General features: G+C 41.6%; 1 protein-coding gene across 1 annotated transcript in view; it reads right to left on the bottom strand.

Annotated features, from left to right (window-relative positions):
- The window catches only part of lrrfip2 (leucine rich repeat (in FLII) interacting protein 2), a 202,492-nt gene that overhangs the window by 63,977 nt on the left and 111,467 nt on the right, over nucleotides 1–27,048 (bottom strand). Inside the window, exons 7-15 of the mRNA XM_078539775.1 lie at nucleotides 26,108–26,161; nucleotides 25,675–25,740; nucleotides 25,385–25,456; nucleotides 21,312–21,359; nucleotides 21,171–21,215; nucleotides 16,357–16,413; nucleotides 16,210–16,263; nucleotides 13,430–13,498; nucleotides 11,363–11,476 (exon numbers count right to left, since the gene is read on the bottom strand). Coding sequence (XP_078395901.1) covers nucleotides 11,363–11,476; nucleotides 13,430–13,498; nucleotides 16,210–16,263; nucleotides 16,357–16,413; nucleotides 21,171–21,215; nucleotides 21,312–21,359; nucleotides 25,385–25,456; nucleotides 25,675–25,740; nucleotides 26,108–26,161 — 579 coding nt within the window. The remainder of the gene's footprint in view (nucleotides 1–11,362; nucleotides 11,477–13,429; nucleotides 13,499–16,209; nucleotides 16,264–16,356; nucleotides 16,414–21,170; nucleotides 21,216–21,311; nucleotides 21,360–25,384; nucleotides 25,457–25,674; nucleotides 25,741–26,107; nucleotides 26,162–27,048) is intronic.

Here is a 27,048-nt window from a genome sequence, read left to right as displayed (position 1 = left end):
CTAGCACAGTTCACAGCTGTTGAAGTGGATTTGACCTGCTAAAACAGCTTTTGTTCATGGAAAGCTGAGATTCCAAACGAACAAACTTTGGCATCAACAAGACAGCCTACTTCTAACTCAATAACATGGCCATCTCCACCCCTGCCTCAGATCATCTGCTGCTGAAGCTCTGATTGTGATCTTTGGCATTACGAGTCTCAGCCTTTCGAAGCTCTCTTGGCTGTCCTTCCATCTTAGCCTCTCCACAAACTTGAGTTCATGCCAAAATCTATTGCTCGTATCTTAGCTTGCAACAAGTTGTGGACTTAGCGGTCCAGCAATGCCTTAATTTTAAAATTCTCACCTTAGTTTTCAAACACTCCATTGCCCCTTTCCTGTCTCTGTGACCTCTCCAACCCTACAATCCTTGAATTTTGGCCTCTTGCGCATCTCTGATTTGCTCCACCACAGGCAGCTTTGCCTTTAATTCTTTACAGCCTAATATTTTGAATTTCCTCTCTAAACCTCAAAATATTCTTTAAAGCCTATCTTCTGGACCAAATTTTTGTCACAACATACTGCTGTGGCTTGGTGTCACATTCTGTTTGGCAATGCTCCTCTTCAGGACATTTTGATAGATTGAAGTGTGATATAAATGCAAGTTGTCATTGTGAAGGGGGTTCTAATAGCATTCTAAAATTACGACAGCAAACCTAGACTGGACAATGCCTTGGTCACATTTGCCTGGACACCTACTCAGCTGTTGCAATAAATATGCTGACTGCACAATATTACCCTTGGGCCATACTCAAGTGATTAGGAAACTGGGGAGTGAAATTCATAACCACGGTGGTAAGCCAATCAGCCTCCAGCAGGTGCACACTACACCACCAGTGGCATCCAGCGTGACACAACCTTGAGAAGGGTGCTTGTGCAAGCATGTGCCAGGGCAGCTATCCTTATGTCACTCAACCCTACCAGCTGATGTGGCCCCAGTCCTAATTTGGACTAGGCAGGTTCAATCAATGAATTTGTACACCACTCACCAAAAATCTCTCATTCAACTGCATGAGGGGCCAAGCATCAGCGTTTTTAAGGGTGAAGCACCAAAGTAAAGAAGGCGGCGAACATGAAGAATTTCTGCTATTGCAAGATGTCTAGAGATGCTGAAGGTTTTTGGAGCTGCTGTGGTGAGTTCCCAGCTTTGGCAAGGAGTGTTGCTGCATCCTCAGGTAGAACAAAGGATTTGGTGACCTGTTGATACAATGGCTCTACAGGCATAAGGCTGTGGTTGCTTCAGAGCTGCAGCAAGGCGGAGATGAAGCAGAGACTGTCAAGAGGCTGCACATGCCCATCAGGATTCCCCTGTATGCTGCCCCATCGAAGTCCTCATCTGCATACTCTGTAACCAGTGTTCCTTCTACCTACACAGTCCATCAAGTGCCATACGCTTAATTATTACAGCCGCGCACATTGAGCTGGTTAAATGAGGTTTACTGCCATGCTAGGCCATGAGCAAAGAACTGGTAGACTTCCCCATGAAAGTAAATTACGGATGAGATCAAAGTCTGACAGTGGTCAATCAGATGGAATTAACAGCTGAAATTCACTCTTGTCAGTTCCTGCAGCCCAAAGTTATCTCAGCATTTGGCAGCAAGTGGCAGAGGCAGTGAGAGGGAGAGGCGATGAGCAGGAGGGGGGTGGCAAGAGGTAGAAGTGGCGAAGGGGAGGGAAGCAGCTGGTTGAGGAAGACAGCGAGTTGGGAGAAGTGGTAACAGGAGTAAGTTGAAAGAGTTGAGTATTGTGAAAAAGGATGTCGAAGCTTTTCATCTTGCACTCATCGGGATACTTCGCAAGAATACCAATATAAGGGGAAAACAACAACTTATACAAGTGGATTCTGACTGGTAAGTGTTGCCATGGAGAATGCACCAATTTATGGTGACTGACAATTAGTGCATTCTCCATGGTACCACCTCTACCAGAGTCTACTTGCCAACCAATCAACACTCTCTTCTCATACAGTATAAATCGTTTTTTCCCCCTTATATTGGCATTCTTATGAAGTGTCCTGATGAGTGCAAGATGAAAAGCTTTGCCATTTTTTTTCAGCGATACTCAAATTCTGCACTACCAAATGACTAGTTATTTAGTCATTAAGAGTTAAGTAATCAAGATTTATCAAGATGATTTTTGGGTCAGTTCATACCACTGATCTGCTCATTCTGCAGCAGCTGGTTTTGTAGAATTATTAAAGGAATATTGACCCCAAGACATTGGACACATAAAAAACACAAGGGCATTTCTAGGGAGTTTGTGAAAAGTTTTGGATTTCTAGTCCCGATTTCCAAATAATAATGGGACATTTTAAACCGTGCATAATTCCAAATACCATTGCCCCCCAATTTACTTCCCAATGATTGAGAGACACTGTTCACTTTAAAAATGGTGAACTGGTTTATTACTTCACAATTCATAGATTTTTAATCTTAAAAATCGTAGGTGGAATAAATGCCATTACTTCCCCAAAAAGTACTTCAAAAAGTATTCGTCCTCCTGGGATTCCATTGTGTCTTCACCACAAAACACTCTTCCTCAGTTCCCAGATGAAGTTTCTCCCTCAACAAGCACTTAATTTACAGGGATACTCTCTCCCTAATTCTCACCCTCCAGTTTACAAGATCCAACCTCTCTCCAAATTATGAGACACTTTACCTCTGCCTGATTATGTTTACTGATGTGAAGAAATTACTGATCTATTTCCTCACTATTGATAGCAACTTTAAATAAAGAAAACTGCTCAATAAGCTGCCAATAAATAAAAATTGTCTTTTCCAGTTTCTATTAATTCAAAGGGCAAGCCTCCTTAACTCTATTTTAAACTTGGCAAATTGAAACAAAATATCCTTGGTTTGTTTTGAGCCATATTACCAATTCAACTTCTGTTAAATTACTAAAATACAAGCTACAATATAAAAACTAACAAACACCTCACTCATGTAGTGTAGTGCTTATGGTACTGAACTTAAAAACCTGGAAATTGAGAGTTCAAATGAAAGCATGGTAATTTTAAAATTGAGTTTTGTAAATCTTGTAATTTGCGGACTGGCATGTTACCATGCCAATAACTGGGGGTGGTATTCTTTTTCTTCCATATCTATAGTAACATTTTAAAAATATATGTGTAGTTTTTTGTTTCGACTGGAAGCACACATCACATTTACCTTAATATTGCTGCACATAAATTAATTCCACGCACAGGTGGAAAAATTAGAGGGAACATTATCTGCAACCTCACCATTCGGTGAGCAGGCAAACATACCATCCTTTTGCCCCAGCCTGGCTGCAGCCAGCTCGTGCCCAGTGACATTCGGAGATCCCAGATCTATGCTATCCTACGAAGTACATGCAGTACAGTACTCAGCAGGTGGCTGCTAGTGTCAGATCAAGTGATGGGATCTCTTCTTCAGTACGGTGTTGTTGCCCTCTCTCTTTTTCTCCTGGGTGTGCTGTGGTTGGGCAGGTGTCAGTCCTAGGGTATGTGAAAGCAGAAAATCAGAAGGGGAAGGTTGGGCTAAGGGTGGGGTGGAAATTAAGAGGTCCACCTCCACACCACCTGCAGCTTGCCCATCATGTCAAAGAGCAAGATGAAGGTAAGCTAGCAATTGAGAAGGGCTGGAAGGCAGGAACATACCATCGCCCTCAATGTTCTCAGTGACACCAGATGCCACAGGCTATATTGTAGCCAGCCGCATGATGCTATGAAGCTCTCTAAGGCACAGAAGATTAAAGCGCCCTTGCTCCCCCACTGTTTCTGCTCTGTCCGTGTGTTGCCTTGTCCTGCAATAAAAGATGAGTGTCAGTGATTGTGCAGCACTGCATTTGGACGATATGCCTGCCATCACTGGAGGAATGTGGAAACAATAAGAGGTGGCAGTGAGGCTGGCAGCATTGGTAACTGAGAAAATGAGATGAAGGAACTGGATTTTAGCTATGAGTCCCGAGAGCCATGGACTGGTGCTGGCTGAGTGTTTGGGTATGGTAGATTGAGTCGAGTGAGGCTGACAGTGTGGTGGGTAGGAAACATCACATGATGATGCACTCACTGACCTTGACCAACTGCATGAGGTCATTAAACTTCTTGTGGCACTGATGGGGGAGCCCAGCACATCAGTGCAAAAGATAAGGCTGAAGCATTTGCTACAATCTTCAGCCAGAAGTGCCAAGTGGATGGTTCATTTTGGCCTCGACCGGAGGTGCCCAGCATCAGATGCCAGTCTTCAGCCAATTTGATCCACTCCATGTGATATAAAGAAACGGCTGAAGACACTGGATACTGCAAAAGCTATGGGCCTTGACAATATTCCAGTAATAGTACTAAAGACTTGTGCTCCAGAACTTGCCACCCCCCCTAGCCAAGCTGTTCTGGTACAGCTACAACACTGGCATCTACCCAGCTATGTGGAAAATTGCCCAGGTATGTGCTCCTGTACACAAAAAGCAGGACAAATTCAACCTGGCCAATTACCACCCATCAGTCTGCTCTCGATCATCAGTAAAGTAACTAAAGGGGTCATCAACAATGCTTTCAAGCGACACCTGCTTAGCAATAACCTGCTCACTGATGCCCAGTTTGGGTTCCGTCAGGACAACTCAGCTCCTGACCTCATTACAGCTTTGGTTCAAACATGGACAAAACAGCTGAACTCCCGAGGTGAGGTGAGAGTGACTGCCCTTGACATCAAGATCGCATTTGACAGAGCGTGGCATCAAGGAGCCCTAGCAAAATTGAAGTCAATGGGAATCGGGGGAAAAACTCTTCACTGGTTCAAGTCATGTCTAGCACAAAGGAAGATGGTTGTGGTTGTTGGAGGTCAGTCATCTAAGCTCCAGCACACCACCGCAGGAGTTCCTCAGGGTAGTGACCATTTTGCTACCTAGTTGCCATTGAAATGAGGGATCAATAGAAATTTCATCATTGATTTCATGTGAATGACAGCTCATAACATCCTCCCTTACTTTTTGCCCCCACCTGTAGGACCAGTACAAAACCAATTTGCAGGGAATCCAGTGCTAGCTGCTTCAGGATGCAGGCTTGTCTTCATTGCATCAAGGCTTTATGCGTTTATCCAGTGCTTGCAGACCCCTGATATGGCAAGCAAAGATGCTTCTACTTATTAAGGAAGTGTTGAAACTTTTGGAATATGAAGTAGATTGTAGAATGCTCAGGAACACTTGAGATAAACATAATTTGCTGTTCATATGCAGATTAAACAAACGATGCAAACAAGGCATCAGAGCTAACAATTGGTTTGTCCCATTTTTTGGGCACAATGGCTACAATTCATAATCTCCCCATGCCTATTCCTGTAGAAGAAGGTGCCATGTATCTTGAACATTTTGTGCTGCCACCTCATTTATTTGATGGCAGTGTTGGACCTTATGGTTCCTGCTGGTTGCCCCTGAGCTCAGTTGGAAGCTGAGCATTGTTGTACTGATAGCATGTGATGAAGTCCGTTCTTACATGCAGTCTGTCCTTCTTAAAGGGAAGTTGCACTGCATTACTAGAAGATTGCTGCTGAATATTATTGTTACACTTCTGAGCAAGAAAGATGGAGTAAGAGGGCACAGAGCAACGTGCTCCAGGAAAATGGCTGCAGCACCGGAGGTTTTATTGGAGGTGAAAAGGAGGAAAGATACAATGGTACTACAGGGGGCAAGGCACCCTTGAGGACTACCCTCAGAAGGAACTGGGAGCAGCTGACAAGGGAGGTTAATTACCAGAAGCTGGATCGAAAGGCCCTTTTTATTCATTCACGGGATATGGGCTTCGCTGGCTGGGCCAGCATTTATTGCCTGTCCCGAGTTACCCTCGAGAAGGTGGTGGTGAGCTGCCTTGCTTGAACTGCTACAATCCATGTGGTGTAGGTACACCCACAGTGCTGTTAGGAAGGGAGCTCCAGGATTTTGACCCAGCGACGCTGAAGGAACAGTGATATATTTCCAAGTCAGGATTGTGAGTGAGTTGGAGAGGCACTTCCAGATGGGAACACCACCAATTATCTCAAACAAAAACAAAAATACCTGGAAAAACTCAGCAGGTCTGACAGCATCTGCGGAGAGGAATACAGTTAACGTTTCAAGTCCACGTGACTCTTCACCAGAACTAAGGAAAAATAGAAAAGAGGTGAAATATAAGCTGGTTTAAGGGGGGGTGGGACAGGTAGAGCTGGATAGAGGGCCAGTGATAGGTGGAGATTGCCAAAAGATGTCATAGACAAAAGGCCAAAGAGGTGTTGACGGTGGTGATATTAGCTAAGAAATGTGCTAATGGTGACATTAAGGGTAGAAAGAAGGACGAGCAAGGGACAGATAGCCCTAATGGGGGTGGGGTGCGATGGGGGGGAAGGGATCGAAATAGGCTAAAAGGTAGAGATAAAACAATAGATGGAAATACATTTAAAAATAATGGAAATAGGTGGGAAAAGAAAAATATATATAAATTATTGGAAAAGGGGGGATCAGAAAGGGGGTGGGGATGGAAGAGGGAGTTCATGATCTAAAGTTGTTGAACTCAATATTTAGTCTGGAAGGCTGTAAAATGCCTAGTCAGAAGATGAGGTGCTGTTCCTCCAGTTTGTGTTGAGCTTCATTGGAACATTGCAGCAGGCCAAGGACGGACATGTGGGCATGAGAGCAGGGTGGTGTGTTGAAATGGCAAGCGGCAGGGAGGTCTGGGTAATGCTTGCGGACAGACTGAAGGTGTTCCGCAAAGTGGTCACCCAGTCTACATTTGGTCTCTCCAATGTAGGAGGAAACCGCATTTACCACCACCTATCTGCTGCCCTTGTCCTTCTAGATGGTAGTGGTCGTGGGTTTGGAAGGTGCTATCGAAGGAGCCTTGGTGAATTCCTGCAGTGCATCTTGTAGACACTACAACACTGCTGCTACTGTGCGTCAGTGGGAGGGAATGAATGTTTGTGGACGTAGTGCCAATCAAGCAGACTGCTTTGTCCTGGATAGTGTCAAGCTTCTTGAGTGTTGTGGGAGCTGCACTCATCCAGGCAAATGGGGAGTATTCCATCACACTCCTGACTTGTGCCTTGTGGATGGTGGACAGGCTTTGGGGAGTCAGGAGGTAGGTTACTCATCACAAGATTCCAAGCCTCTGATCTGCTCTTGTAGCCACAGTGTTTATATGGCTAGCGCAGTTCAGTTTCTGGTCAATGGTGGCCCACAGGATGTTGATAGTGGGAGATTCAGTGATAGTAATGCCATTGAACATAAAGGGGCAATGGTTGGGTGTTCTCTTGTTGGAGATGGTAATTGCCTGGCACTTCTGTGGCACAAATCTTACTTGCCACTTGTCAGCCCAAGCCTGGATCTTGTCCAGGTCTTGCTGCATTTGGACAGGGACTGCTTCGGTACCTGAATCGTCATGAATGATGCTGAACATTGTGCAATCAACAGCGAACATCCCCACTTCTGACCTTATGATGGAAGGAAGGTCATTGATGAAGTAGCTGAAGATGGTTGGGCCGAGGACACTACCCTGAGGAACACCTGCTGTGATGTCCTGGAGCTGAAATGACTGACCTTCAACAATCACAACCACCTTCCTTTGTGCGAGGTATGACTCCAACCAGTGGAGAGTTTTCCCCCTGATTCCCATTGACTCCAGTTTTGCTAGGAATCCTTGATGCCTGGCTCTGTCAAATGTTGCCTTGATGTCAAGGGCAGTCACACTCACCTGACCTCTGGAGTTGAGCTCTTTTGTCCATGTTTGAGCCAAGGCTGTAATGAGGTCAGGAACTGAGTGGCCCTGTGGAAACCAAATGAGCGTCAGTGAGCAGGTTATTGCTAAGCAAGTGCCGCTTGATAGTACAGTTGATGACCCCTTCCATTACTTTACTGACGATGGAGAATAGACTGATGAGGTGGTAATTGGCTAGGTTGGATTTATCCTTTTTGCGTACAGGGCACACCTGGGTAATTTTCCACATAGCCGGGTAGATGCCAGTGTTGTAGCTGTACTGAAACAGCTTGGCTAGGGGCGTGGCAAGTTCTGGAGCACAAGTCTTCTGTACTATTGCCAGAATGTTGTCAGAGCCCATAGCCTTTGCAGTATCCAGAGCTTTCAGCCATTTCTTGATATCGCTTGGGGTGAATCGAACAGGCTGAAGACTGGCATTTATGATGGAGACCTTTGGAGGAAGCCGAAATGGACCATCCACTCGGCACTTCTGGCTGAAGATTGTAGCAAATGCTTCAGCCTTATCTTTTGCATCAGTATGCTGGGCCCCTCCATCATTGAGGATGGGGATATTTGTGGAGCCTCCTCGTCCAGTGAGTTGCTTAATTGCCCACCACCATTCACGACTGGATGTGGCAGGACTGCAGAGCTTAGATCTGATCCGTTGGTTGTGGGATTGCTTCACTCTCTCTATCACTTGCTGCTTATGCTGTTTGGCACGCAAGTAGTCCTGTGTTGCAGCTTCACCAGGTTGACACCTCATTTTAAGGTAAGCCTGGTGCTGCTCCTGGCATGCCCTCCTGCACTTCTCATTGAAACAGGGTTGATCCCCTGGCTTGGTGGTAGTGGTAGAATGGGGGATATGACGGGCCATGAGGTTACAGATTGTGTTCAAGTACAATTCTGCTGCTGCTGATGGTCTCCAACGCCTCATGGATGCCCAGTCTGGAGCTGCCAGATCTGTTCGAAATCTATCCCATTTAGCACAGTGGTAGTGTCACACAACACGATGGAGAGTATCCTCAATGTGAAGGCGGGACTTTATCTCCACAGTGACTGTGCGGTGGTCACTCCTACTGGTACTGTCATGGACTGATGCATCTGTGGCAGGCAAGTTAGTGAGGATGAGGTCAAGTATGTTTTTCCCTTTTGTTGGTTCCCTCAACACCTGCCGCAGACTCGTCTAGCAGCTATATCATTTAGGACTCGGCCAGCTTGGTCAGTAGTGGTGCTCTCGAGCCACTCTTGGTGATGAGATTGAAGTCCCCCACCCAGAGTAGATTCTGCGCCCTTGCCACCCTCAGTCCTTCCTCCAAGTGGTATTTAACATGGAGGAGCACTGATTCATCAGCTGAGGAAGGGCGGTAGGTGGTAATCAGCAGGAGGTTTCCTTGCCCATGTTTGACCTAATGCCATGAGACTTCATGGGGTCTGGAGTCGATGTTGAGGACTCCTGGGGCAATTCCCTCCCAACTGTATACCACTGTGCCGCCACCTCTGCTGGGCCTGTCCTGCTGGTGGGACAGGACATACCTAGGGATGGTGAAGGTGGTGTCTGGGACATTGTGCAAGGTATGATTCCGTGAGGATGACTATGTCAGGCTTTTGGTACACTAGTCTGTGAGACAGCCCCCAGATGTTAGGGAGGACGACTTTGCAGGGTCGACAGGGCTGAAATTGCTTTTGTCATTTCCGGTGCCTAGGTCGATGCCGGTTGGTCCGTCCAGTTTCATTCCTTTTTTGTGACTTTGCAGTGGTTTGTTTCAACTGAGTGGCTTGCTTGCTAGGCCATTTCAGAGAGCATGTAAGAGTCAACCACATTACTGTGGGTTAAGTCAGACCAGGTAAGGATGACAGATTTCCTTCCCTAAAGGACATTAGTGAGCCAGATGGGTTTTTACAACAATCGACAATGGTTCCATGGTCATCACTAAACTTTTAATTCCAGAATTTTATTGAATTCAAATTCCACCATCTGCCGTGGCAGGATTCGAACCCAGGTCCCTCGAGCATTATCTTGGGTCTCCGGATTACTAGTCCAGTGACAATACCACTACGCCATCGCCTCCCCTATTTATTATTCAGTTTCTAAAAAGTATCAATTTATTGCTTGGACATTGTTTTTTTACTGAGCAAGTTTTTTTCTTTTCATACGTCAGCCTTTTTTAAAAATTCATTTTTAATGTTATGGCAAACCTTATCTTTCTGAAATTTCCTCATTGGTCCCTTCAGTGAGAAAAGAACTGAAATGTGGCCCCCATGAAACAAGCCTGCTTTATGGTCTCACCTCACTCTAGCCCGTGAGGTGAACGTTTCCACTTGCACACATAGATGTTGCCAAGACAAGTTTATTCCATGTCTCCGTTTCATTAGAAATGGCCAGACTTTCAGTCATTACACCTGTCCTTGGAAACTCCCCCACTACATACCGGCTTGGAACGAACACCTTCTGCCTAAAACCTCAGTCTGAAATTTCTCTTTTCAGATGCCAATGGGCTATGTTTTCAAAATTTTCCTATTAAGATCAATAAAAAAAAGTCAGCACCTGAAGTCCCATTATCACATTTCATCATATTTCAGTGGTAGCACAATAACTTACATAATAATTTTAACCGTGGAACTAATAGGTCATACTAAGGGACCCCAAAACTATAAGATTTCAATGCATTGTAGCTGCTAGCAAGGAATCTTAAAAACAACCAGCTGGCAAACTTTATAACCTCTTTAGCACATCAAAATAAATTAAATGTTAATGAACTCCAACTTAGTAGAGAGTTCAAGTTATAGAAAACCAAGAGTCAAGTAAATACAACATTAATATACAAAATCCACACCTTTGTGGAATTGGAGAATGGACTGAAGGGCAACATTAACACAACCAAGGAAAGACTGGTGCTGGCAAACTGGTATGGCTTTTACGGTGGAGGAAAAATCTATGCAGAAAAGCATTATTAGGATGTCAAAGGTCAAAAGCTATAGGAGAACCAAACATAAAACCAGCAGGTCTGCATGCACCCTGTTTCATACGCACACCCAATGAGTCTTATTACTTCAAACCAGTGCCGTAAAATGAACTCAATGCCTATGAACACAAGAAGCACCCTTAACCCTTCCTACACCTGCCCTCAAGCCACCCAAGATGGGCAGTTTGACTTGACGTCGATCTTGGAAGAGTTTGTGAAATTACAAATCTGACTTCAATCATTGAAAATACTATACTCATTCGGACAGAGGATGCAAAGTGAACAGGTCGAAGGTACTCCACAAAAGACAATGTAGCATCCATAGGCTTAGTATTTAAAAATCTCTCAAGCATTCACACACAGCTTTCTCCTGGAGTCTTTCCATATTACGTAAAACAGACAAAGTCTCAACAAATGTCAATATAACGTTAATATATTTTTTAAAACTGTAAGTTAACATGCACAAGCATGCAGTTTTACAATCATTGCAGTGTCAAGATTTTGGTCTTCCAAAAGACAAAAAGGTCAGTACTTCACAGAACTCAGTACAGTAAATTCAAATGTGAATTCATGCAAGAGTATTAAATAACGATGTTACCAAAGGCCACTAACAAATATTACAAAACTGCTCATAGGATGGCCGCACAGTGCATATGTGCTCACTCACACTAAAGAGATCAGGGACAGTAATATCATCCAAGTCCGAGACCACGCTTCCCCTGCGGTTTGAACGGCTAAAATAGTCAGCTATCGATCCACTGTGATCAGAAAAATCAGAGGACTGCAGAAAAAAAGAAGAATTAAAAGCGATAAAAAAGGATACAGAATATTCTGAAAGTAAGGAACAGGACATATTTAAAACTCATGGCAACTTAAAGAGTTGAATGTGATATTTGGAGGTATGAGTAACACAAAGTATATTGACCTGCAAGACAGCAACTCAAGATGAGGCTTGAAACTGGAAGCAGCATTTTTGATCAGTTCTGATGAAAGGTCATTGACCTGAAACTTTGTTTCTTTCTCCAAAGATGCTGCCAGACCTGCTGAGTATTTCCAGCATCTTCTGTTTTTATTCCAGCATGATGACATGTGCTGCATTCAGGCCCGAGGAGGCCTGCACCAAGTGCTAAATTTGCCTGAAGCTTCTTTCAGGACGCTATCTCAGACAACTACAAGGCACTCTAACCAACACAGAATATGGCATGTACCTGGCATAACATGGATACATGCACAATGCCTCCTACATTGTTTCTTTCAGTGCCTGTTCATCACCTGAGAATTAGCAGCTGAGAGATTCAATTTCTAGGCCACTGTCTTTGGATCAGATGTTGAACTGAGGCTCCGTCTGCCTTCTCACGTGGAGGTAATAGATGCCATGGCACCAAATGCACAGCAGCAGCTGAGTTCTCCCGGTATCCTGGTCAACGATTATCCCTCAACCAAGACTTTGAAAACAGATTACTTCATCACTTTTCTCAGTTGTTAGTCGGAACTTTGCTGTGTACAAATTAGGTGCTTTTCCTACATGACAACTGTGACTACATTTCAAAACAGTTCACTGGCTATGAAGCACTTAGAGATCATGAAAGGTGCTATTACAAGTTCTTCCTTAAGTTTGAAGAGTTCAAGATGCCCTCTGTAGACATAACCCAAGGCAAAATTTATTGTTGTTTGGTTGGGTGCTTTCAGTTTTAGCGAATATATTTTGCACATAGACATTTTATTCAGCTGTTAATCCAACATCAATGGCAACTTCCGACATACTACTGTATCTTTTCCTTTAACCTGGCTGGCTGATTCAAGAGGACAACCACTAACATGGCCCACCCAACATGTTTCTGTGCACTTAAACCAGCTTTGCTCACCAATGGTCCCTGACCTACATCTCATCAGTTACATTTGCAGGTCATTAAAATAGTAATTCCACCGAGAAACATTTAATTAGTATTTTAATGGGTGAGCTAATCCCCGAGTACTTCAAAGCATTTTAAATTGAATTGGAAAACATAACTGAAATGATAAGAGCAGATTTGAAGCAAAGTTGCTGACAATAACAAAAAATATGAAAAATAAATCTTTTTTAAAATTTCATTTGGTCACAACCCAGAGGTGTATAGAGGATATTGAAACAGTTATTAAAACTGATGCAAGCCATCCAAAATAAACAAAATGCTCATCCTAAAGAAAATGTGCCTTTTATCTAGTCATGAATCTATTAGCAACACTGAGTGATACAAACTTACAACCAGAATGTGGCTTTATATTCAGCATTTTTAGTTTCCATCTGCCGTAACATCAGCCTCTCATGCACCAGCTATTTGCATGTCCTCAATGTCTTTCTATGGCTTCGATTAAGATAATCTTTTGTCACCTAAGTGTTTTGCTTTTCTGTTAAGCAAGTGACAGGTCATTCAACCCATTAACTCCTTGTCTGTGATTGAAGAATATTTTATTTATTTCATGTACGCTTTATCCCAAACTTACTAAAATTCTTGCTGTGTTTCAATTCACAGTTTTGACAAAGGGCATTGCCCAAACCTGCACCAATAATTTTTTCCTTTTACATTGTATTATATGTAGTGCTACTAATGGGATGAAAGGAAATGTAATCTTAAAAGGAACAAAGGCTTCATCCACGGCAATAATCTTTACAATTCCCCTTATTTCAAACATCTATCATTATTAGCAAAGGCTCAAATCAGAGGAAACACTATGACATGCATACAGAGCTCACCACACTGTCACGACGCCCCTGGCTGTAACTATCTTGGGACACGGTGCTCATTGTTTCATCGTCTGAATTCTATGAACAGTTAAAGTAAATAAACTGTAAAACAAGTCTTGATGACATAAATCTCATTGCACTATACAGTGTCATGCTGCTGCAGGCTTCAGCAAAACAGATCACATGTCATCAGGCCTTGTCCATAAAAATTGCAGTTCTTGCACTCAGGCACAAATTGCACAGTGTTGCAAATAAGGTGCAAGTCCTTAATTTGAAAAAATCCAACCTTGTTAATGCAATGCACAACTTTAAGCAGAAATGTAACAATTATGTTCCTATTACACAAGTCATCAAGTAAAAACTGGTTCTGTATTGTGCCGAGTTCCTGATGTTCTATATTATAATACAGGGCAAGTTCGTTAGTGGTGGAGGAAACGCTTCAAACAAGAAAGCGAGCCAAAATTCCTCCCCCATTTCAGATTTCCAAAAATGTATGCGAGGAATACATCACTATTATCAAATACAGATAATCTCTCCATCTGCCAAGGAGAAAAATATAAAGATCAGAATCTGGGGAAGTGCCATAACTCCTGTCTTGGAGTTGAAATGCATGGGTCAATTGCATTTTTAATATCTGATTTCAGAAAGGGTGCATGCTTGCAGTCACCAATATTACGATTGGAAAAGACAAGGGATATGAGATGTATCTGGAAAAGTAGAAAACAATGGAAATCCTCAACGTATATTCGATTATCTTTCATCAATGGCTGCAGCTAATCTAATGATGGTCCCAGATTTTACGAGGGCTGTAAACCTGATCCTGTGGACTCTTAGTGGATCAGCTATCACCACCACTGGCGTGGCCCTTATGTCTAAAATAGAATTCACCCACTCCTCATCCCTTCTATCTCTTCTGAGCATTACCCCTCTCACCTTTCCTTTAAAATCCTGTTCTTTATCTCTCAAACACATACTACACCAAGTTTTCGCCATGATATCTTGTTTGCTTTCCTTCCTCATCTTCTGCACCAAGTAAGTTCTCAGTCATTTCAATCTACATCTCAACTCATTATGTCCTCTTTCCTCTGGGTTCACTGTCCATCTGTCCTCCTTTAATCTCTCCCTCTTAATAATGCCCTACCTATATTCAAGTCTATGACTATGAATCCTGACTATGTTATTGCGTGTGGCCCATTTACTCCCATGATACCTATCACAGACAGGGCCATCTGTGACTACTTCCTCGTGTCCCTCTCCCCTTCCCACCCTACATTCTTCTGTGTCCACTCCTGCAGTAAACTCTCCTAAGTAATTACAACTGTTCAAACACCCAACTGCCTTTGGTCCCATTTACCACAATATTTCTGCAATTACTGATCTGCTCAAACATACAATCTTCTCCACCTTTGATGCTCTTATACCCACTAAAACCATGACTCTCACACCCTGGTTGTTTCCCTGGTACGGCCTTTTTCTAAGCTTCCAAGGGTCAAGGGATCGGCAGACTCAAACAATTATGGTAGACAACTGGTTTAGCCATTTACTACCAGTCCTGGCTGGACCATATAAAGCATTACCGGCCCCCTACTCTCCTCTGCCAAAGCTGCTCACTATCCCAGGATCATCCTGGAATGCAAAGATACTTCCTAACTTCACTATTGCAGGACAGCTTTTTAAATTGCTCGCCCTTGCCTCCTCCACCCTCAACTTCCAACAAGCACAAAGAATTCAGTTTTCTTTCTAAGACTGAATTAGATGACTCTGGTGCTTCACCCTCTTCCCCTCATCCACCAAGGTTACCCCACCATAGCCTTAAAGTAAAGCTTTCTCTCATTTCTCCATCTCACCACATGCCCGTTCCAAGCTCAATTTATCCCTTGACCCCATTACCACCAAACTACCAACCACTCATTTTCCCTTCCTGACCCCAAGTTAACTGATACTGTCAACAACTCCTCAGGTACTGGATCCTTCGTCTTAAAATCTACCATCACCCCGCTCCTCAAAAGAAGGCAATGGTGAGAGTGGGAGCCACAGGGAGGAGAGCGGAGGTCAGGCAAAAGAATAGGGAGAATGGGTAGGGGGGTACAGGGAAAGCCACTGCTATGCAGGTTTAGTCAGTCAGTCTGTACTTGGAGTTAGTCTGCAGATGCAGTGCTACTGCTGAGGCTTGCTCTGTGAACAGTTCCATTTCTTCTCAATCGCTCAAGTCCTTTGATAGACCAGGGGTGCCAACTGTGCTGAGTGACCCAGTAAAACCTCCAAATCACGATTCAGTTGCCCCCAAATTTCATGGTAATAGAAGCTGTGTAAAGCAATACACACAGGTAACTGGCAAATAAAATGTGGTAAAAGGGCACCTGGTAAAACAGCTTGCATTACATGGTACAGCGACAGAAATTATTTTCTTCGACTGTAATGCACTCAACCTATCTTTGGTGTTTAGATTTCTAGTATTGCATAGTACATATCCAGTGTTATATTAAATTAGATCACAGCAAGTATTTAACGTGCAATTGTTAGATTGTTATTGTGATGACTGAGCACAAATGGATTTTCATCTAACAAAGCAATGTTATACAGTAGGTCAACTTAGCTAAGTTTCTTAGCACTGGTAACAAATTTGCATTTTATCAGTTTTCTTTAAAATAACAACTGTATTTACATCTTTCATGCACGTGCAGTAAAGATTTTTGTTGTGGCACCTCAGGCCTTGCATCTTTAGATCAACCAACAATAATTTAATTCATAAATTTGAATCATTCAAAATGCTCTGACACTATTCTTACCATTGGGCTATTGTGCACTGAGCTTGCTCGTGAAGAACAGCTGTATTCAGATGGCTGAGGAAAAACCCAGAATGTTAAAGAATGAAACTGTCTAGTAATCCAAAACCTATTTTCTTAATGGTGTCACACACACTGCAGGAAACTTACAGTTCTTGAGCTATTTCTCCAATTGTGACTGTAAAGTCTCTCATCGTACAATGACACCTACAAATATAAAGTATGGGTTAAATGCTGCTAAACAAATTAGTTGAACTCAGCCTTTATTCGGCTAAACAGATCATCAACAGCACCGCCATCATTAAGTTCTGTCTGCACAAAAGTAAACGAAGTATAAGCTTTAGAAGTTCTAAACATCTCAAACATTCCAGCCTAATTGATTTAGAACCTGTACATATTCTGATAAAGGGTCACTATCTAAAGTCAGAGCTTCATAAAAATCTGTAACTATATTATAAAAATGGTTTATATTTTATTCTATTTTGGTGGGTAAAGAAATAAACAAGCATTGCAAATTTTATTTCATTAAAGTCAGTTTCATATCCTGTTAATTTTGCCTTAATAATAAATGTGGGGCAAAGGTTCAGTAAATATACTGTCCATAGTTGAAAACAAAGAAAAACTGGCTGCTTTTAGACTCCAATTGGTCCATTAGGCATTGGCCATGGCTCTGTGTCCTCTTCCCTCAAAGTCAGGAGATTGTGGGTTCAAATACTGCTCCAGGTAATTTGAACATGTAATCTCGGCTGACATTCCAGTATTTCACTGTCTGAAGTACAGCCGTTTGGTTGAGCAATAAAGGTTGAGGCCCAACTGCCCTCTTAGATGAGTGTAAAAGATCCCATGACATACATTTGCAGAGAAGCGAGCTTTCTCCTGGTCAATATTTATTTCTTAACCACATTTAAACAGATGATCTGGTCATTATCACTTACTATATGCCAAGTGGCTGTTCAGTCTCCTACAGTACAACAGTGAGGACACTTCATCCAGCATTGGCTGTTGGGCAAAGAGCCCAATAACCTCGAAACTGTGGAGGGGTTGAGAGTGGTGGTGGCATGGTAGAGCTCGGTGTGATTGGTGTATATACAGAAACTGATGCTGTGTTTTCAGATGATGTTGCTGAGAGAGGGCATGTATTCCTGAAGTCATGAAAGGTGCTTTTTAAGTACAAGTCCTTCCTTATCTACTGTTGGTTTACAGAAACAATATTGGATTATCAATGATCATTATTTAATTGTTTTAGTGGCTGAATTGCCACAAAAACTAATTCTCCATCAGCAAATGGGTGATAGGGAGAGAAAGAAGAGCAGTGGCAGTGCAGCAGAATGTTCAGACAAGGAGAGAGAAATAAAAGAGAGGACCAAGGAGGAATATGAGATGAGGAGAAAAGGAAATCATCACTGTTGGAAATAGTCCCTTGGAAAATTTACTACCCAACTTCCCATACTGGCTCCCAAGACAGCTGATAGTTTTAATAGTTCTCTCTCAAGTACCGAGCTCCTCTCCTTCAAATCTGCTGTCATCATCCCTCTCCTCAAAACATCCAACCTTTGATCCCTCTTGTCCTTGCAAACTACTGCCCCATTGCCAACCTCTCTTTTCTCTCTCTCTCTCTCTCAAGTCCTTGAATATGTTGCCTGAAACAGTGCCATGGGATCTTCCATATCCACCCAAGGAGGCAGATGAGGCCTTGGTTTAATGTCTCACCCAAAAGGCAGCACCTCTTGACAGTGCAACACTCACTCAGTACTGCACTGGAACGGCAGCCTTGATTTTTGTGCACAAACCCAAAGTGAGTTTGAACCTAGAACCTTGTGATTCAGAAGCAAGACTATCAACTAAGCCACAACCTAAAGCTGGCTTCAGCTTGGAGAACAATACAATCAAAGCACTTTGCTCCATCTGATTAAGACTTGATAAAACCACATGGAATGAATAGTGGCTGTAGCATGACCTGAGGACATCCAAAAGTGTTTCACATCAATTATCATGGCTGTTAAGAAGGGAATTGTAGCAGCTAATTTGCGCACTACAAATTGCTAATAAACAAGAGATGAACAACTGGTTAGTCTGGTATTATTTAGGGATGAATGTTGGTCAGGTCGCCCTGCTCTTCTTTGAATTCTACCATGGGATCTTATGCACACCTGAACAATCAATTCAGTTCAATGTCTTGTCTGAAGACAGCATTTTTAACAATATCGTTCTCATTCCATATTTACTATGCAAAGCTGCCGACTTAGATTATATAACCAAGTCCATGGTATAACTTGAACTCTCAACATTTTGACGCAACTCTAAGCGCTTTACAGATTGTTTCAAGAGAGATCTGGAAAATTGGCCAAAGAGTGGCCCTGCTGGCTCCTGCACAACAAAGAAAGGATATTAATAAACCTACAACCCAATTCTAGGTCCTGTTAGGTGATATTTTTGAGCACAATTACCGTGAACGATGAAGATCTGCAGTTCTTTGTATAAGGCTGCAGCAACATGAACTAAAAACAACTAAATACAATGTGAGAACTAAGTGTTATACTTTCCCTTTTCAGATGCTGTCAGATCAACTCTATTTCCAGCATCTGGAATTGTTTTTTGATCAAAATAGTCCACCTAGAAGTACAGGACAGAATTTTTGTTCGTCTGAGGTGGCAGAACCAGGGCCACGATTTCCCACTTTTGGCCAGCACGCTGGTCTCCCATCATGATTCCCCCTTCTGGGACATTGACATTCAGGCAGGAATTGTCAGGGTGCGGCTTCCCACCCGCAATTTAAAAGCCTATTAAGGTCATTCAGCAGACCTGATTGGAATTTTCCAGCTGGAATGCTGAGGCTGAAACACCACTGAGAAATGGAGGTGGTCTCCTGGCAGCAGACCAGGGAGGGCAGCATTTCACTGTTAGGAGAAGCAAACCCCTCACCCATCATAGCCATTGGGCCACAAGTGCAGACAGTAGCCATCCAATAGAGGGGTTGCTCTGGTACTTGTGGCCTTCTTGAATTTAGAAATTAAGAAAAAGCTCTTCAGAGGGCCCCGCATCTTCATGTCCCACCCAACTCTCTCCTACCAACCTCTGACGATGGGGCAGCCAATACTTTAGTGCTGGGGAGTCTCCAACCTTGGAATTTGCTCGCCACCCTTCACTGGACAGTGAGCATGCATCCTAGCCGCTAGTTGCATTGCTCATTTAAAATTGCACTGGGCGTCTGGCACAGATGAGATGTGGGGTCGGGAGCTGGAAATGCACCCAACGTCAGGGTCCTGACCCTAGAACAAAAATTCAGCCCACAGTGCCCCAAATATTTTTTCTGCAGTAGTGTCTGTGCTTATTTTAAATTGGATTGAGCTGTCTCTATACAATGATTTTTGCTTTGACGCCACTTGGTGCCTTTTTACTTCAAACTGGTTAATGGCCTTGGCTCAGTCACTTCTGAGAAAAAAAGATCTGGGTTCAATTCCTACTTCAGATGTGAGTGTAATATCTGAGCTTATACTCATGTGCAGTACTGAGGAAGTATTCACTGTTGGAGGTACCACCCTGCAGATGAAAAGACCCATTTGCCCCCTCAGTTGCACATGAAAGATTCCACTGCATTATTTGAAGAAAAGCAGTGGAATTTTCCTGGTGTCCTGGTCAGAATTTATCCCTCAACTAACACCTAAAACAGATGATCCAGTCATTTATTTCATTGTTGTTTGTGGGAGCTTGCTGTGCTCAAATTGGCTGTCACAAAAGCACTTAACTAACCGTCAAACGCTTTTGGATGTCCTGAGATCATGAAAGCTTTGTTAGTATTCATGGAGTTGCAGTCCAAGGAGATGATCAGCTGTTTAGTGTTCAAATATATATCAAATGTTAACAAATATCATGTGTTTCAAAGCTAAATAGCACAGTGGAGCAGTCTAATACTGCAGCCTCTATTATTAACCCAGAACCAGAATAATAGTTTACGGAAGCTTGCGCACCAACATTTACCCTTCTGCACCAACACTTCACCTCCTCCATTAAAATACAAACTCTGCCATGGTCCCTTCTGACAGTATTTCTAAATACTGAATATTTGCATTCACTATTTCTGGCAATTTTTCTGTTATGAGACTTGGAGCTCTTGCTGGGTGTCCTATGTTTGCTGAGAGTCACTGGGCATAGGTCCTATGCCTGTGCATCAATTTGCTTCTGTATAAACCTGCTAAAGCTCAATTAACTATATTTGCTCTTAGATACTTCTACTTAACAATTTGGGGAATCAGTCTTGAACTTGTTTTCACTTATTTTATGAATGGCTGAGAGGTGGGTCCATGAAGGAGCTTCTACTAGAATATTAGACAAGTTTAACATCACATGCAATATTGGAATGCAGTAATGCTGATTTCTTAGTACTTTACAGGTAAAGCACAGCAACATTAATATCGACTAGTCCAATGTTGAGTCTTCTTCATAAATGCCATATAAAGCAGACTCAAATTAAATTTCTTTCTGATGAAAGGTAATCGACCTGAAACATTAACTCTGTCTCACTCTCCACATATACGACCGGAACTACTGAAATTTCCAGCATTTTTGTCTTTGTTCTGCATTTCCTTTATAGTCCAAATTACTGAGAGTATAGGCATTGCTATAGATTTAACGTCATCCAAAAGCTTTTTTGTGAAGAATTATTTCTGAGTTTTGTCTTTCAACATTTTTTGGTCTATAATGCGCAAAATATTAACATAGCTCTTGATATGCGCAATTGCAGCAAGCATAGTGTTAAGGATGCAATTATGTCATTAGCTATTGCTGGTTATCAAAGGAAATCTTTTCATAATGTTGTCATATCCTGACTTTTTTTTAAAAAATAGATAGATTGGAGAAGTTCTAAGGCCAAACTAATTCTTGGTTGCAGACAAGCTATTACTGCTATGAGCAACTACAATGCTTCAATATTCTATCTACAGCCCATGCAGTTACTGTATACCAACCAAGCTTTGGCTTCGAATTAGGCCAGTGCTCAAATTAGAAGACACCTAAAGGAGGAAAAGTGTATTTATTCACATGAAACACATTTTTGCAGGAATTTGACTGTGATAAGACAGATGAATTGTAAAATAAATCATACAAACCCTGTAATTCTTGGGTGTTGTAACTGGAGCACTAGAGAGAGAGGATGGCTGCATTGGAAACGAAGGAATGAGGAATCCAAATGAAATACTGCATTCTCAATTTTGAAATAAATTTGGTACATTAATATATTTATCAAAAGTGAAAATTGACAGTACTTTGCCAAAGTAAAAAGAATATAATTTGAGTGCAGAAATCAATATTTGGAGCATTACTAACATGAATACATCAATATGCTGTACACAATCCAGGGTTCTTTTCCCCATGTCATATCTGGAGGAAGGGAGAGAGTTTGTACATATGACGGTTCTGCAGCCACTCATGCTATTTGAATTAGAGTCGAAGAGAATAACCCACAGTTATATTTCAAGATTTCTTTTCATTATTTTCTCCTTTGTGTGTGTGTGTGTGTGTGTGTTAAAAGGAAAAAAATTCCCATTGAAAAAAGACAACAGATCGTAAGCACTCAAGAATGGGTATTGAAGCAAGCCGGTGTGAGGGATATCACAACTGAAGCAACAGTGTTTCATCTATGGCCCATGTCAGAACGACTGGAGACAGTAAACAATTAGTCTTCATGTGTATCATTATGGGCATGGCATAAGATGCCAGTGGAGAATATACTCCTGGAATGGGTGGTAATTGATTTAGTTAACAAGCCCGCTAGTGAGCAAGTACATAGGAATGTAAGAAGGAGACCAGTTAGGTTCTTGGGTAACAGTTAACAGAGCGAAAGGTCAAACAAGCATAGGACAGACAGGTTTTCAATAGTGAATTGGGAAACACAGTTGAGAGATTCCTTGGTAACTACTAAAAATACTGCAGCTTCCAACTCCTGGCAAGTTTATTTATTATGTGCCAAAGCCATTGGGATTTCAAACCAATGGTCCAATGCACTTTGAATTGTTTTGAAAAAAAGCCAGATATTAGCAGCGTTATTTCCAATATTATACAATATTCAAAGGCATTTGATAAGGTGCCACATCAAAGGCTATTGCAGAAAATAAAAGCTCATAGTATCGGGGCAATATATTGGCATGGATAGAAGACTGACTAGTGAACAGGAAACCAAGGATACCCATAAATAGGTATTTTTCTGGTTGACAAGATGTAACGAATGGTGTGCCACAGGGGTCACTGCTGGGGCCTCAACTTTTTACAATTTATATAAATGACTTGGATGGTATGGTTGCTAAATTTGCTGATGACACAAAGATAGGTAGGAAAGTAAATTGTGAAGAGGATGTGAGGAGGCTACAAAGTGACATAGATCGGTTAATTAAGTAGGCAAAGACCTGGCAAATGGAGTATAATGTGGGAAAATGTGAAATTGTTTGGCAGGAAGAATAAAAAAAGCATATTATCTAAATGGTGAGAGATTGCAGAGCTCTGAAATTGAGGGGGATCTGGGTGTCCGAGTGTATGAATCACAAAAGGCTTGTATGCAGGTACAGCAAGTAATTAGGAAAGCTAATTGCATGTTATCATTTATTGCGAGGGGAATTGAATACAAAAATAGGGAGGTTATGCTTCAGTTGTACAGGGTACCGGTGAGACCACACCTGGAGTACTGTGTACAGTATTGGTCTCCTTATTTAAGAAAAGATGCAAATGTGTTTGAAGCAGTTCAGAGAAGGTTTAGTAGACTATTACCAGGAATGGGTGGACTGCCTAATGAGGAAAGGTTGGACAGGTTAAGCTTGTATCCACTGGAGTTTAGAAGAGTAAGAGATGACTTGATCAAAACCTTTAAAGGTCCTGAGGGGTCTAGACAGACTGGATGTGGAGAGGATGTTGCCATTTGTGGGAGAATCTAGAGCTAGGGGTCATGGTTCAAAAATAAGGGGTCGCTCATTTAAGACAGAGATGAGGAGGGGTTTGAGAATCTTTGGAACTCTCTTCCTCAAAAGTCAGTGGAAGCAGGGTCTTTGAGCATTTTGAAGGCAGAGCTAGATAGATTCTTGATAAGCAAGGGGGTGAAAGGTTATCAGGGGTAGGCAGGAGGTTACATTCAGATCACCCATAATCTTATTGAATGGCAAAGCAGGCTTGAAGGGCCGAGTGGCGTACTCCTGGTCCTAGTTCATATGCTTGTATGTATGTTCAATATACCTTTAAGCAAGTGTTTGGACAGACCTCAGAAAATATGACAAATTATATAATTGCATACATTTGTGTGCTAACAGTTGTAGTAAGTTGATGGAGTAGATGTGAAAGCGCTTTACAATTAAAAGTTGTCACAAAAAGGAGTTACAAATGTAGCATATAGTCTTGCAGTATATCCTTTGGACAATGCACGAAGGAAATGACTATTTGCTGCTATCCGGGAAAGTGGCCTGTTCAGAAACTTCATACAGTATGAAAGTGCAATTATATCATTACGTTTTCCTGAAGTGTTTTTACAAAACTGATGGTGCAAGTTATATATTGACCCTCGACAAATTAATATTAAGTAATAAATCCCTGGACAATTTAAATTATATGAAAGTTCATGACAGCAAATAAAGAACCAGGTCATTTTAAGATCTGGTTTAAAAAAGCGCACAATTTAAATGAGATAATGCATGACTTGAGGTTGCAAGAACAAGAGTGGGGAGCTTTGCAGAGTAAGAAAGAATTATTTTTATTTGTTCATAGGATGTGGATGCCTCTGACAAGGCCAGCATTTATTGCCCATCCCTAATTGCCTTCGAGGAGGTGTGGATTTAGTAACATGTCATCAAAAAAAGATTCACATAGCAGCAATTTGCAGTCAAACAGTACTGGGTGATCAAGAACAAATAAAGATACTTTCCTCACAACTTTTATAGAAAATACATCCCCAAAGTTATGAAATAAACTGTACTAATCAAATGATAACAGTGGCTTTTTTACTATTAAAAGATGCATGCAGCAAGAAGGGGAAGAGGTTTAAGTTATTTCCTCAATGAAACCTCTAGAGAATAATGGCATCTACAGGTCCATTATCCAAAGCCTAGCTGTGCAAAAACCTGAATTTTCCAAAAACTGGACAATTTCTCTCGAGAGATCTGGTTGCTAATTCCGAAACAGAGTTATCGCAGGAAGAGGCCATTCTTGGGCAGATGCCAGAGGACAGAATCAGCGATGGTTTTGCACAAACAAGAACAGGATCCATTGCCAAGCTTTAACTGCCTCTCCCTGTCCCTCCCTATCCCCAAACATAAAACTGCCTGTTCCACCAGTAGGATAGTCAGGGATTCTCTCCGCAAGGGTCTGCAGCCGCGCAGAACTCACGGTTAGAGTCTGAATAACGGAGCTGTATTACATGTCCTGTAAGTGAAGCTGAACCCATTAATTCCTTCCAATGAAAACTGGGATCTACCTGTATTTATTTTCACTAAGTCCCGGTTAATAGATCACAGGAGTGGGGGTGAGATTCTGCTGAGCAGCAAAGAGCCTCCAGCAATGCTGCTTTATGAATTCCAGATCAAGTCTCAATCCTGTACTGTGTGCTGACAACAGAAATCAGGCACCCATTCCTCCGCTATAAAATATGGGTAATCCAAAATCCGAAATATGACACAAGAGTGCTGGATTTTGGACATCGGACTAACATTTCTGAAAGTAGTTCTTCCTTCCCAGCATCATAAAGCCTGTCAACTTCCTGCACACTTGTTTTAACCATTTTTCTTTCTTACGCCTCATTTGCTTGCCTCATCCTAGCTTCAAAATACAATCAACACCAGTATTATACACATCGGAGATTTTGGATTTACAGTTCTAATTTTGGCATTTGATTATCTTCACATGTAAAACAAATCTTTGCACATCAAATTGCAACATGTATATGCCATCATTTAAAAGACCATTAATTTTGGAATGGTCTTGAATGCTATTAAAAATTTGAGGACTTTGAAATCCAAGTAGTAATTGTGCATCAAAATGAACAAAGTCATGACATGCTGTTTAAAAAAAGTGTGCGCATCCCTGAATTGGGAATCAATTTCAGTATTCAAAATAGGTAAAGACAGTACAAAACTAGTGCCCCAGGAACCCAAGTCAAGCTGAACGCAAGATACTTTACTGAAGTAAATAAACAAATAATAAGACAGACCAGAGTATAATTGGAGAAGGATTTAGCCCTATTTAAGGTGCTGTACATTCTTTGGTTGTGGTACATTCCACTCTGAAAATCAAATCATAGAAAGAAAGAATGAATATAAACAATACAAAAATCAAGTCAAACATCTGAAATCATTGCTATGACACAAAGACCATTATGAAAAATAATGGAAACAGTATTTGTGGTTTCTAAATACAAGACAATTCACAAGATCTAGACCTAACAGTTTTACAGAAAACTCCAGACATCTGTCTCAACAGGCAAAACATTAATCAACTAACCAAGGAGCCATGACTGGAAGAAGAGAGCTTCTTCCTGACTGTATGAGCATCATTGTGAATGGAACTCTGGCAGTGAAAGGTAAATCAAAGCATATCAACAAACATATCAGTACAAAAGCCGTATGTTACAAACTTTACTCATCTTAAAACATCAAAGCACGAGCATAACAGAAAAATTCTCAAAGGCTGAATTTTTATATTAGGTTTGCCATACACCAATAATTAGGAGATAATTTTTTCTACTTTCATAGCTTCACCAAGTAAACTTCCTCATTAAACTTCAAAACAGAAATTGTAACACAGCTACCTCAACCTTCAAACCTGAAGCAAAAGATTTTCAGATTAATCAAAGTGCAAAATGTATACACAATACACTGTACATCGCTTTGTACACTAAATTTTAACACTAACTGACAACACTTAGTTTACATACAGCTCGGGGGGTTTTCTCGAGTTGAACTGATTTATCCTTTGCACGAGATGTCATCTACAAATGCACAGACAAGGAAATAAGATGGAAGAATGAGAAACAACAGGATATAGACAGATTAATGCATGGCATCTAAAAATAAATTACGATTGAAAAGATGAAGATGCACATTTAGGCTCTTTCCTCTCTCCTCCCCTCTGCAATATATAAAAACCATAAAAAGGAATAATTCTTTAACCACAAGGGACACAGATTCCATTGTGACTGCCTCTGAAACTTGGTGATCAGGTTGTGTACACTTGTAGGGGAATAGCCTTCGGTACAAATGCTCACCTTAGCCAGGTAAGAATTTATGTTTTTAACCTGAGTGCTTGAAACAAATCTTGCTTTCACTGCTTTTCTAAATCATTTTTAAAGTGCTGCAGTTTCCTTTTAAAAGTGGAGCATTAGAGAAAGCCAACTCTCAAAGTACTCTTAAACATGATTCATACCCAACTTACATCTTCGTCACATTTCAATTCAAAACATTATTAAACTTCATTCAAAACAATGCCAGTAAATATAAATGAGGTAAGCCAACAACCAATGTTGTTTGTGTAGGAAAAATTCCCTATAAATTGCTTGACTTGTCTTCTCAAAATGGAATTTCCATAAAAGTGGCACACAATATGGGGTCGGTAGTTGAACTGAATGTTGGAAAATCAAAACTGAAAAGTTATGAAAAAATTGTTCAGAACAAACTATTCATAACTGGTGGTGAGAGACTAGCACTCAGGGCCGAGCTAATGAACCGCCATTAATGAGAATATATACCATTACCAATCTGCTCCTGTGCAGAACCCTTTGTTGGAAAGAAGATAAAATTAACTGGAGGGAAATGGGACTTGGCATATCTAGATATCTGTGCCACATTAATTTCGATATCTTCCAAAATGTTTACATCA

Source organism: Cetorhinus maximus, chromosome 4, assembly GCF_964194155.1.
Source record: "Cetorhinus maximus chromosome 4, sCetMax3.hap1.1, whole genome shotgun sequence".
In the NCBI taxonomy this organism is placed as follows: domain Eukaryota; kingdom Metazoa; phylum Chordata; class Chondrichthyes; order Lamniformes; family Cetorhinidae; genus Cetorhinus; species Cetorhinus maximus.
This window is presented reverse-complemented; position numbering and strand designations above follow the sequence as displayed.